The following is a 13675-nucleotide window of genomic DNA, read 5'->3' on the forward strand; positions in this document are numbered from 1 at the left end:
TTCATTTATTCAACAACTTTAGCTATACTGTAAAAAAATCTTTCTTTTCTTTTTTTAATACATATTAAGAAAGTTATTTTGTATTCTGATCAACAAAGTGACAGACGTGAGCATCTGGCTCAGGTTCTTAATAAGTCAGCGTAAAAGTCCAGATTCTCTAAGATGATGGATTAGTATGTTACAGTAATTCTTTCCTAACTATGCAGCCAAATTAAGCCTTGAGTCCATCTAAATGGATATTAATCAACTTATGTTTCTCTCTGGATGGACCACTCTAAATTGTATCAGTCAGTAACAAGTCATGAGTACATGAACTTAATATCAGCAACAACAAAAAAAAAAAAAAAGAGTTACCTGGATATCCTACGTGAAAAGTGTAATTTCTTATAGAAGTTTCATTTTTGTTGAGATCACTCAATTCCATTTCAATAAATACATCACTCCTGTCTCCATCCTTTGATGCATATTCTGTGTTAAAGTGTAGTGGATATAGGGAGGGCCAAGCCTTAGTGCTAGAGCAGAAAAATATAACAGTCCTCAAAATAAAATGAAATGAGTTAGATTTATTATAAATCAATTATTATAGTTGTCAAGTTCCCCAACTGAAATTACCGGTAATAATCATTCTTGATGGCACAGATGTAGGTGTAAGAAAGTCATTAGTGTGGGAAGAAGCCAGTTAAATGTGCTAACCACTAAGCCTCCCAGACAAACAACAAGAGGCCCATGGGCCACATCACTCACCTGAGCACATTGGCAAGGCAAAAGCACAAATCAGTTCAGTACTGAAAAGATAAGGTGGGGGGGGGGGGGGGTGAATTGAAAACTACCTGATGATGCTTCCATGTCAATATAACAAATGGCTATGTTGTACTTGGGAAGACTTTTAAAAAAAATTTTCCCATATATTCCTTTGTAAAAATTTGATCCCCAATTGTGGCTCCTCCCTATCCCAGGGGTCATCATTTGAACAAACTTGAATCTACACCACCTGAGGATGCTTCCATATCAATATGACTAAACATAGCTTTTCTGTTCTTGAGAAGAAATATTTTTCTATATGTTCTTATGTAAAACTTTCAATCCCCCTATTGGGCCCCACCCTACCCTCGGGGGTCATCATTTGAACAAATTAAAATTGAATTTACACTACCTGAGGATGCTTCCACATCAAAATGACTAAACATGATTTTCAGTTCTTTTCGGGGGTCATGATTTGAACAAACTTGAATTTACACTACCTGAGGATGCTTCCATATAAATATGACTCATCATGGCTTTTCTGTTCTTGAGAAGAAGATTTTTAAAGATTTTTCCTATACATTTCTATGTAAAACTTTGATCCTCCATTGTGGCCCCGCCCTACCCTCTGGGGTCATGATTTGAACAAACTTGAATCTAGACTACCTGAGGATGCTTCCACATGAGTTTCATCTTTCCTGGCCCTGTGGTTCTTGAGAAGAAGATTTTTAAAAGATGCTATTAATTTTTCACTAATTCTTTATTATCTCCCCTTGAAAGAGGGTGTGGCCCTTCATTTGAACAAACTTGAATCCCCTTCACCCAAGGATACTTTGTGGCAAGTTTGGTTGAAATTGGCCCAGTGGTTCTTGAGAAGAAGTCGAAAATGTGAAAAGTTTACAGACGGACGGACGGACAGACAGATAGACAGATGGACAGACGGACTACAGACAAAATGTGATCAGAAAAGCTCACTTGAGCCTTTGGCTCAGGTGAGCTAAAAATGGAATGCACAATCTTGTATACAATAAACTGCACAAAGAGTGCTTTAACATTAAAGATAATTACAAAATAATCTCTTAAACATGTTTTGAGATAAGAATTTAAGTTGGCATGTACGCAGTATATTAATAGCAAATTGTACCATATTTTCATATGTAACTTCAATGTTAAGTACAGTGGAACTTGTTTAAACTGAATGTTGCCTGATACAATGTTAACCTCAAGTCCTTTTCAGTAAATTCAATTGTTTAATCTGTCTAATCCAGAATGTTGCCTGGTACGATCAATATCTATGGAATCAGTGGTGTTCGGATTAGACAAGTTTTACTGCACATATAATATGATTGCAGAATTGAAGTTGCATTGGACTTAAAGAAGAATTACCACATAATATTGTAAAGACAGTAGTAGATATGTACATTAAATCTTATTTACCAGAAAAGTTTTCTTTGTAGTTTCCTGTATATATGGTCAGAGCTGTATCTTATTTTATCCCAGATAAAGTCCACTTCAAACTCTGGAGCACTTATTTCAAAAGATTTGTTTCTAGATGATGTTCCTCCTAAATGAAAATGACTGGATGTGGATGTTTCCTGTATTTAAAAAATAGCAAAAGTACAGGCCATCAGCCTTACATGAGGTGAGTATACCTGAATAAATACAAATCTCCCATGTTTGGAGATTGGATATTACCTTTTTTAATCATATAGTTTTTTTTGTTTTCTATCTAACATTGGTGAAAGAAAACATACAATTTAGATAAGAAAAATTTATATCAAATCATAAAACATGAGATATTCTTTGTATTACATGTTTTAATGAACTCTTAATGGTTCCCTTTCTTTGCCTTCGCTCTAGGCCTTAATGCATTACCTAAGCAATTTGTGTCAAACTAGAAACATGTCCACAGGACATGAATGCCCAACCCAAGGTACTGTACATTTGTATTCAACATGAAAAGAAATGTACTTCAGCTTCCTTCTATGGTCGGAAATTGATTCATCTAACAGTTAAATGAAGTCACATTTAGCAAATTTATATGTGATCTCTTTAGTTTATATGGTAAAAATGCTCTACAAAGATTTATTGATGCATGGAGTTTCCTGAAGTAATCCTGTATGGAATTAAATAAGACAAACTAAGAGCAAAATAAGGGAAAAAAAATTAAATTCATGGTCATAGCAATATTCAAGGTCAAGAGATTATGACATCTTTAGTTGTCCTCACTAATTTGTACACTGTTTTAAGATACAAAGTTTGATGGAAATATTTTGTACAAAATGAAAGAAGAATGAGGTCAACATCATTAGAAAGGTCAAGTTAAGAAAATAATGACAGAGTTGAATTGCTCTAACCAATATGCATCTTAGTAAAGTATATGCAGCTATATCAAAAAATCTTCTATGATGAAGTTCAATGTCATGGAAAGGTTATAAGGAAGAAAAGTAACAAAGGAAATTCAAGGTCAAAAAATTATGACAGAATTAATTGCTCCAACCAATAAATAGTTTCGTATAAAGTTTGATTAAAATAGCTTGAAAAGTGAAATCAAGGTAAAGACCAGAAAATTGTGCCACAGTTGAATAGCTTTCACCATTTTGTATTAGTGCTATAATTTTTATGAAAATTCTAAACCTTGCTAAAAGCAGAGCGATGATGAGGTCAAGGTCATTCGAAATGTCAAGGTCATTTAAAAAAAAAAATCTTTGCATGAAGTTTGATGAAAATACTATCTTGAACAGTTTCTTTGAAACTAAACTTGAACACAAGGAAGGTCACCATCAGAAAATTAATTTCCATCAACATATACATATATCAGTGTATGAGTTTTGATAAAATATCATGAAACTTTTTTCTGAACTTTTATAAATGCAAATGAAGTAATAGTTAAGTCAAGCTAATTGAAAGGTCAAGGTCAAAATAAGCTTCCAATGATGCTTCATTATAAAGTTACAGCCTGAACATGATTGCCAAGACAGACAGAAGGACAAGGTGATCCTCCAAAACTTCCTTTACAGGGAGTAGAATGACTTAAAGGCAATGTATTTTTTTTTTTTAATCTTTTTTATTATCTTTTATCTTATTTCATTACTTTATTGATTTAATCATTCAGAATTCTACCTCAGTCTTTCATGTTTAGACATGCACACATGTATTCAATGGTTACTTGATATTACTCAGTATCAAATTTAAAGCGTAGGTTAAGAAAAATTGACCTTTTGACTAAATATTAGCTGAATATAAAGAGATTTATGAGGGTAGACTTAATTATTACATACTTTAGATACAAATTATTTTGAAGACCAACACATTTTCTACAAGAATTATCAAAATTCTATAATTTGTTTAATATACTTGGTACAAAACTTTAATCATAACTGATTTTCATGATTTTCATGCATGTATGTACCACTAAGTAACAGGATGGGGAAAAATCACAGGACTGACAACCTGAACTGTAGGATCTTCTATAAGCTTTCTGGCAACAGCAAACAAAAATTTCTTACTAGTACATGTAAGTAAAATCTTAACCATTAACTACCGGTATTACTGATTTCATTTTCTGTTTTCCTTTTCTTCATGATATATATTAGCGTACATGAGTATATTTAATGATCAACGATTCTCAAAGTTTATTTTATTTTACCTTCATAATGAACCCATACAAATGACGTCCATTACTATAAACACGGACTCCTTTGGCTCTTTTATGCAACCATGTATTATTTACTGGACTCCTGTCATTTTCATTAATTGCATCAAAGGAAAAGTTCCTGCTTGATGTAACAATATGTGCAAAAAATGAATAGTCTTCTAATTTCAAGTTTGTCAAGGTGAAGTTTAATTTTTGACTTTCTTTACCACCTGAAAAAAAAAATATTTCTGAGAAAGATATTGTGACATTGCTTAAAAATAAAGTGAATCAATTTTTATAGTATTAAGACTGTCTTTAGATTGTATCTTAGCAAAAACTTTTCTTAGGACAAATGACACTGGGTAATTTTGCTTTGAGGGGACATAGTCATCAGACTAAAATGACTATATTATATTTTCCAATCCTATAGGATTAAGAATATAGTGATGAATTCTGAAATATTCTCAAAATAAACTTTTGTTCTTAGAAAATACAACAGCACAAACAGGAAAGACCCAATGGGCATAATACTCACTTGTGTCATATCTGTCTTCACAAATGAATGTGTAAATGAAACTCCTTGTTGACACAAACTTAATGCAAATGTTTTCAAAAGCATCAATCTACACTAATCCCCAACTAAAGGAACAGTGAGCACTGAGCTCATAAAATGATACCCCCCTCCTCCCATATGTTTATAATGGTAAAGTCCATGTTTTGCTATGGGAGATCCAAAATAAGTAAAATAAGAGGTGCACAATGGCATTTTGTAACAAAGATTCTGTGAAAGAATCATTAAATTTTATTCAGTGGTATGGGAGGAGTTGCAGATAAGAGATGGGTACCCCTCAATATTATAGAAAGAATGCCAGTGTTCTATGTTGTGCTATTGGAAACCCAAAATATGTGTCCGATCAAAAAGTAAAGTAGGAGGTGCACGATGGCACTATGTAACAAGATTAAATTTTATTCAGTGGTATAAGAGGAGTTGCGGATAAGAGATGTATACCCCAAAGCATAACAGACAGACGTACAGACAGAAGGATGGACGGACACCCCAATTTCAAGTGGGGGGGGGGGTATAAAAAATAAGTCATTCACAAAATAACGTTGATTTTAGTTGTAAGTTCTTTTGGCCCTGTCCCCTACTGTTGTTCTGCCCTGGCCCTCAGAGAGATACTTTGAATCAACACAAAATGATTATAGTTACTAAACTTAGTAATCTAAAACTCTTACTGAACATAGAAATCTGAGTAACTGTAGCTCTACTATTCTTGAATAGGTTTGAAGATTTTTTCATATTTCTCTGTCAAACTTTGATAAACTTGTTAAACTCTGTGGTCTAACCATTGCCCAATGGGGTCAAGATTTCAACATGTGCACTGATCAGAGTAACTTTGCCCTTGCTGTTTTTGAGAACATTTTTAAAAAGCGTTTCTTATATCCTCCAAATTAAAATATGCTGTGAAGCACCTTGAATTGAACAAATCCTTATTTAAACAAAGAGGATGCTAGCTGATTAAATCTGACTTAATTGTTCTAGAGAAGTTTTTATTTTTTTCCCCTCTATATAATTCTATGTCCAACTTTTATTCCCTAATACACAGTATACTGACCTGTAGTTTCTGTCAAAATTTCTATATGCCTATCCTTCAAATCTTTTCTCTCTTTGTAATCAGCAACTACTTTCAAATTCTTGAATGTGCTAAAACATCCAATTATACAGTCATGTACATAATCAGGGATGAATTCATTTTGAAATGGACTAAAAAGTAGATAATATTAGACAACAATACAAAGAGATGATGATTGTCATATTATGTGTTCCTTCTGCAACAAATATGAACATATTATATTCAGAACTAGAAATATGTCCATAGGACATGAATGCCCCGCCAAGGGTATATTAGTAATGCAACATTTTAACACAAATTGAGAAAAGTGAGGTCAAGGTCAAAGGAAAGGTCAAGGTAAAAAATATTGAAGCAGTTGAATAGCTCTCATCAGTATGTATCAGCATATGAAGTTTGTTAAAAATATCTTGAATGGTTTCATTAAAACAGAGCTAAACATTAATTTAAGAAAAGTGAGGTCAAGGTCAAAATAAAGGTCAAGGTAAAAAAAATGTTGATGCAATTGAATAGCTTACATCAGTATGTATCAACATATGAAGTTTGATAAAAATATCTTGGATAGTTTCTTTGAAACTGAGCTTTGAACAGAGCTAAACGCAAAGTGTGACGGAAGGACAGACGGAAGGACAGAAGGACGGAAGGACGGAAGACGGACATGACAAACACTATATGCCCCGGCCATATTCATGGCGGGGCATAATAAAAATGCTAGCACAGTATACATCTCTCTTAAATGATAAAAATACATATTCATAAAACTAAACTCCCTGTTTCATAGAATGAAGCATGTCCTCTGTTTTATTACAGGCTTCTCAAACTATGTACCTGTTTTTCCTTGTGACTGAAGCTGAGAAGGGGCCTGATAAGGGGAAGTAAGCATGTGATTTGGAGGCAGTAACATTAGGATACTCCGCAATAAGGCACACCTGTTGATCGGTAAACAAGGACCAGTTATAGCACTGCTCAAATTTCCCATGATAAGCTGGAAGGAAAGGAATCTCTTCTACATCTTTGTCATCACCATGCATCAAGAGAAGCCTGCTTCTGTTAGAGAAAATCTAAGTATCATGTTAAAACTGTTGTGCTACACTGTGTTAAAAATATTTATGCAACATATAAAAATAAAAAAAAACAAAAGATCTGTCTTATCTGAAATTAAAGAGAAAGGAAATGTGCCATCTTACTTTACTGATACCAGCTCCATTTCTGTCCCATCACCTTTACTCAGTAATGTTAGAATGAAGTGTTTAAGAACTTCTTTGTTTGAATTCCCAGCCTGAAATTGTGCTTCAACATCAAACTTTCCTTTTACTGTACCCTGTGTGACCATTCTGCCTCTCTTCCTCATCAGTGTAGGCAATGTTACAGTCATTTGTCCCAAAAATTCAAAAGCTCCTCTAAAATGTACAAGTATTATTATTTAGAGCTTTGTAAACCCAAAGTTTATACAACTCATTTCTTATAGTTTGTGTCATAAAACAAACACACAATATGAATCTTAATTAAATACAATTCAAAATGACATACACATATATACTGAAACGCAAAAGAAACGCAACATCCTTTTTTTAGGGGGAAATATTATATATAGGATATAATTTTGTATCTAAAAAGTAAGGACATCTTCAACTTTGTAAATATTGGTAATTTAACGGTTGAATGATTTTCATACTATTACCGGAAGTTAAGTTTGAGTCCGCTTAACAGAAATAAAAAATTCACATGTTTAACAAAATATTTGGCAATAATATGGGGTTTTAAGAATTTGTATCTGTTCATCATAAGTAATGAAGCAATGTTACGAAAAATAAATTCTCCTTTCTTTTCCGTAAACGATGCCAAGGCTTCTTAAAAATGACTTAAGTACGCATTTCCATTGGTCTAGCTGGAAAATCTCAAAATAAAAGCGATGGAGAGTTGCAGACACAAATATGCAACAGATCACGCCTCAACAGGCTCTTACGTATCATTAGCATGAATGACAGTCCTTGGACCAGAAGTCCAAGGGTTACTACACTGCGCTTGGCTAGAAAAAAATTTGACCTCATCATCTGAAAAACAGGCATTTAACAAGATGTGTTTGTGAAACACTATGCCCCTGTATGGCAGCTTATGTCGAAGGTTAAAGCTTCTCAAATGCAAGTCAAAATCCAGGCCAAAAGATAAAAAATGTTGAACCCAAAGAAAGATCTTGTCTCGAGGAAAACACCTGTGGAATTTGAAAGACCTAGATACAACTGTTCAAAAGTTATGGTGAAGGTTAAAGTTTTTTAAATAAAAGTCAAACATCAAGGTCAAGGTCAAAGTGGTTGGTATCCAAAGGAAGATCTCGTCACAAGGATTACATATGTGAAGTATGAAAGCCCTAGCACCAACCATTCAAAAGTTATGGCCAAGGTTAAAGTTTTTCAAAAGTAGGTCAAACTCCTAGTTCAAGGTCAAAGGGTCAAAGTGGTTGGTATCCAAAGGAAGGTCTTGTCACAAGGATTACATATGTGAAGTATGAAAGCCCTAGCATCAACCATTCAAAAGTTATGGCCAAGGTTAAAGTTTTTCAAAAGTAGGTCAAACTCCTAGGTCAAGGTCAAAAGGTCAAAGTCGTTGGTATTCAAAGGAAGGTCTTGTCACAAGGATTACGTATGTGAAGTATGAAAGCCCTAGCTCCAACCATTCAAAAGTTATGGCCAAGGTTAAAGTTTTTCAAAAGTAGGTCAATTTCCTAGATCAAGGTCAAAAGGGTCAAAGTGGTTGATATCCAGAGGAAGGTCTTGTCACAAGGAATACACATGTGAAGTTTGAAACCCTAAGCACCAACTGTTCAAAAGTTATGGCCAAGGTTAAAGTTTTTCAAAAGTAGGTCAAAGTCCAAGGTCAAAAGGTCAAAGTGGTTGGTATCCAAAAGAAGGCCTTGTCACAAAGAATACACAAGTGAAGTTTGAAACCCCAAGCTCCAACTGTTCAGAAGTTATGGCCAAGGTTAAAGTCTCATAAAATTTTGCAAAAGTGGGTCAAACTCCAAGGTCAAGGTCAAAAGGTCAAATATGATGGTACCCAAAGAAAGGTCTTGTCACAAGGAATACACATGTGAAATATGAAAGTCATAGCTCCAACCAATCAAAAGTTATGGGCAAGGTTAAAGTTGACAACAGACAGACAGACAAACAGACAAACAGACAAACAAACAGACAAACAGACAGACAGGACAAAAACAATATACCCCCGGGATCTTTTGATCCGGGGGCATAAAAATGGCAAAGAATATTTCTTTCGCTCAGATCTCGAGATTGATGAACCTACTGCATCGTAGAAATCAAGCTGCAACTGTTGTACATGGCAATCTTGCACGCTGTAATTGAATGGCCGGGGTGGGCGGTGTTTTAACATTTATGTGTTACTTTCTAAAGTTAAAAGATTATAATTTAACATTTTTATCAAATCTCTGATGTGTATAAATCGAGTTTACCTTACTGTATTCATTTTTGAAAATCATAAGATAAAAAATTCAAATATTTGTAGATAACTGCTTGTTGCGTTTCTTTTGCGTTTCAGTATATGTACATTACATTCATGCATACATACAGACAGACAAACTAGACAGACAGACAGACACAAGACAACTGTCAATCAGAAAAGCTTACTTGAGGCTCTAGATCAGGTGAGCTTGAAATTCTGGTAAACGGAACTTTTTTATTGATGGTCATTTAAAAAGGGCCATAAATATGGCATACAGGATCAAACTGCAATCAAACTCAAAGCTTCTATGTATAAAGAACTAGGTTCACTAACTCTATAAAATGACCCTGTCGAACCTGTGAACCTTGTTCTTTCTTAAATTTAAAAAAAAAATTCTCGAAAAAAATACAGGCACTTACAAAACATAAAGACAGTCCCCACCCCCAATCACCACACTGGTTGAACTGACTTGGGACTAAACAAGAGGTCCAAAGGCCTTGAATCGCTCTTCTGATAAAATGTATAACCTATCACTTCTATTTGAAGCCTCTAAGTATCCTGTATATTTAGTTAAACCCTTGAAATTCCAATTCACACTCCGAGAACCCAAGATGATTCTAAGCCAATTAATACCTGAGAGTTGGTCATGGTGACCTACTTAACACTTGTCATTCTCAGGACTCATCAACTAAGTTTGATGATTCTAAGCCAATTAATACCTTAAAATATTTTTTAAAATTATAACCATAAATTTTCAAAAGTAGGTCAAGGTGACCTACTTTTCAGTTGACCTACTCCGAAGACCCAAGATGCATCAACTGACAAAGTTTGATGATTCTAAGCCAATCAGTACCTGAAATATTTAATTAAAGCCATAAATTTTCAAAAGTAGGTCACCATGACCTACTTTTCAGTCGACCTACTCTGAAGACTCAAGATGCATCAACTGACAAAGTTTGATGATTCTAAGCCAATTAGTTCCTGAAATATTTAATTAAAGCCATAAATTTTCAAAAAGTAGGTCACGGTGACCTACTTTTTAGTTGACCTACTCTGAAGACCCAAGATGCATCAAATGATAAAGTTTGATGATTCTAAGCCAATTAGTACCTGAAATAATAAATTAAAGCCATAAATTTTCAAAAGTAGGTCACCGTGACCTATTTTTCAGTCGACCTTCTCCGAAGACTCAAGATGCATCAACTGACAAAGTTTGATGATTCTAAGCATATCATCACCTGAAATATTTAATAATAGTCATATAAATTGAAAAGTAGGTCACGGTGACCTACTTTTCAGTTGACCTTTTTTGAGGACCCAAGATGCATCAACTACAAAGTTTTATGATCATAGGCCTTAAAATGTCCAAATTATGCCTCTTAAACGCTGTGAAATCGAATGCCAACAAAGTTCAAAAAGTAGGTCACTGTGACCTACTTTTTAATAAATATGTTTTATGGCCCCAAGATGCATCATCTTACAAGATTTACTGAACCTCTCGGTATTCGAATTAATGACCTTAATTGTTTTGGGAAAAAAAAATTGCCATAAAATTCAGAAAGTAGGTCAAGGTGACCTACTTTTTAGTTGACGTACTCTGAAGACTCAAGATACATCAACTGACAAAGTTTGATGATCATAGGCCTTAAATTGTTCAAAATATGCCTCTAAATCATTTTGAAAAAAATGGCTGCAAATTTAAAAAGTAGGTCACCATGACCTACTTTTTAGTCAACATGATATGACGTCCTTAGATGCATCAACTGACAAGATTTGATGATCCTAGTCCTTATAGTAAACAAAATATCAACAATTTAATAAAATGTAATTTTTGGTCAACTTTGAAGTGACCTTGAGACCACGCCCTTTGCCCCAGGGTGATGCCTTGAACAATTTTTAATCCTCATCCTATTGTGTAAGTTTGGTGATAATCTGCCCAGTGGTTCTTGAGAAGAAGATTTTTTAGCAACTAGTACTTTTGTTTCTATTTTCCTAATTATCTCCCCTTGTATAAGGGTCACAACCCTAGTTTTAGTATAAAAGGGAGCCCTTGGGCCAAGGATACCCTGTGACAAATTTGACAATAATTGGCCAAGGGGTTCTTGAGCTATGGCCCATATTCTAAAAAGTTTACGCACACCGCAGAAATGGTCATAGCATTAGCTCTTTGAGCCTTTGGCTCAAAAGAGCTAAAAAAGAAAAGTTAAAGTAACACTGTTCATACTTGTGGAAAATTTTAGATTGAACATCCACTGGTCCAACTCCCAGCAGAAACTTTTTCAGAGTTAATTTTGCCTTAACCTCTGTGGCAGTTGTGTGTGTGAAGAGAACATTCATAGCAAGGGATGCCCCACTGACAGTTGGCAGAACTTTTGTCAAATCCATGATTTTGGATGATCTGGAAGTAATCAAACATGAAAAAGACTTTTTTTCTCCCAAATACATGTATGGCAGTAAATAGGAAATAATAACTGTATCTTCCACTCTTTGTACCTAGTTTTGATACGATGATAACCCTTGTTAAAATGATACATTAGGGCTTCCAGGAATTCATTTCCTTTTTTCATAAAATTTTCTGCACTCAAATACTCAAGTAGACTATGTACATCAGCATATGCAACTTCATGACCTAAAAAGGGAATTAAAAGATACAAAATGGCTGGCAATTGGACAGTTTCCTCCAACAAAAAAAATTACCTTTATATAAAATCACAGCAACTCATTTTGTGCAAGAAAGTGACTGTTTTCTCTAAGTGAAACAGATAATGATGGAGATATTACCAAACACTTTCCAAAGTAGAAGTCCTCCAAATTCCTCTTTGTTACTTTGGTAGTTTACATGCTGAAAAAGGTCCCGAATCTCTTTTACTAGGTCTGGGTGAAAGTGTCCAAACATCTCTGATAGGTCTACTGGAGCTGAATTTTCCACTGCTTTCTTGAATCTCATGAAAAGTGATGCTAAATAGTAGAATCCATTTTTCCTGTCTACAGCTCTGTTGAGTAGGTTTTGCAAGCCTAAGATGTAAGAAAATGAGATTTGAAACAAATGTCCACATTAGTAAATATTAAAACAAGAGGCCAAAGAGCCTTGATGGTCAACCAAGTGTAAAACTGTAAAGGATTCACGGATTGAATATAAAATGAAACAATGTAAGCTGATAAATGAAGCTATGTTGCCAAAAAGCAAGAGAAATAGGATGATCAGGGATCAGCAAAATAATGAAAGAAAAAGTGAGCAAGCTCACATACCCCACGCTTCCCCAAAACTCGACAATGCAACACGTAATGAATGGCACAGTGCATTTTAAATACACAGTATAATTCAAAAAAGGGGCATTACTTGCATAAAATCATCACATCAAAACTTCTTGCATATAAGGACATTCAAATCTTTGTATGTTACAAATTTAACTGGGCTGAAGTTTCTAGATAAATAATGGAATCAAAATTTCTTGGTAATATACAAATCTATACATTATTCTGAAATACCTACAAAGTTTCAGGAAATTCAGTGCCGGAATTATGCTGACAAACTGTTATTTAAATTCCTCAGTGATTTCGATTTGTTAATGAGTGTAAGTCCATGTCCAACACATGACAGTTTACACATTTAAATAATTGATGGAAACAAAATTATGATGTAGTCATATGAATCTGTTTATATACTGTACTTATGAAATTATTTAAGGCAAAGCACACCAATTTGAAGGGGGGGGGGGGGGGGGGGGGGGGGGAGAACTATCGAAGATGGTGTGTGTGTGAGTGTGTGTTTGTGTTAAACCATTAATATTTTGATCTCAAAATCAATAGGGGTCTTTTAAGGTCATAAAATATTTCACATAGAATTTCATTATAAAAAGCTGATTCCAGTGGAGTTTCTTATTACCTAGCTGGAAAGTTTCTTCAATAAAAGGCAAAACTCTTAAGGCAAAAATAATGGAATCGGAATTTCCTGGTAATATGCACATCTACACACTGTGTACTAAATATCTGCAAAGTTTGTCCAAATTCTGTGCAGCGGTTTAAGAGGAGTTGTGCTGACAAACTGTTCATCTCTATATTCAAGATATGGCCAAAAACCTAAGTTGAAAAGTGCCGAAATTCCCAGAAAAAATAATGGAATCAGAATTTCCTGGTAATATGCACATCTACACACTGTGTACTAAATATCTGCAGAGATTGACCAAATTCTGTGCAGCGGTTTAAGAGG

At 34.4% G+C, this 13675-nt stretch overlaps 1 protein-coding gene across 1 annotated transcript in view; it reads right to left on the reverse strand.

Annotated features, from left to right (window-relative positions):
* The window catches only part of LOC133199321 (uncharacterized), a 59353-nt gene that overhangs the window by 16488 nt on the left and 29190 nt on the right, over nt 1–13675 (reverse strand). Inside the window, exons 16-24 of the mRNA XM_061335133.1 lie at nt 12247–12480; nt 11959–12094; nt 11690–11863; nt 7197–7409; nt 6838–7056; nt 5995–6083; nt 4391–4608; nt 2179–2336; nt 355–512 (exon numbers count right to left, since the gene is read on the reverse strand). Of these exons, the coding sequence (XP_061191117.1) occupies nt 355–512; nt 2179–2336; nt 4391–4608; nt 5995–6083; nt 6838–7056; nt 7197–7409; nt 11690–11863; nt 11959–12094; nt 12247–12480 (1599 nt within the window). The remainder of the gene's footprint in view (nt 1–354; nt 513–2178; nt 2337–4390; nt 4609–5994; nt 6084–6837; nt 7057–7196; nt 7410–11689; nt 11864–11958; nt 12095–12246; nt 12481–13675) is intronic.

Source organism: Saccostrea echinata, unplaced genomic scaffold, assembly GCF_033153115.1.
Source record: "Saccostrea echinata isolate AGI-Se365-2 ecotype Australia unplaced genomic scaffold, CSIRO_AGI_Sech_v1 ptg000034l, whole genome shotgun sequence".
Classification (NCBI taxonomy): Eukaryota; Metazoa; Mollusca; class Bivalvia; order Ostreida; family Ostreidae; genus Saccostrea; species Saccostrea echinata.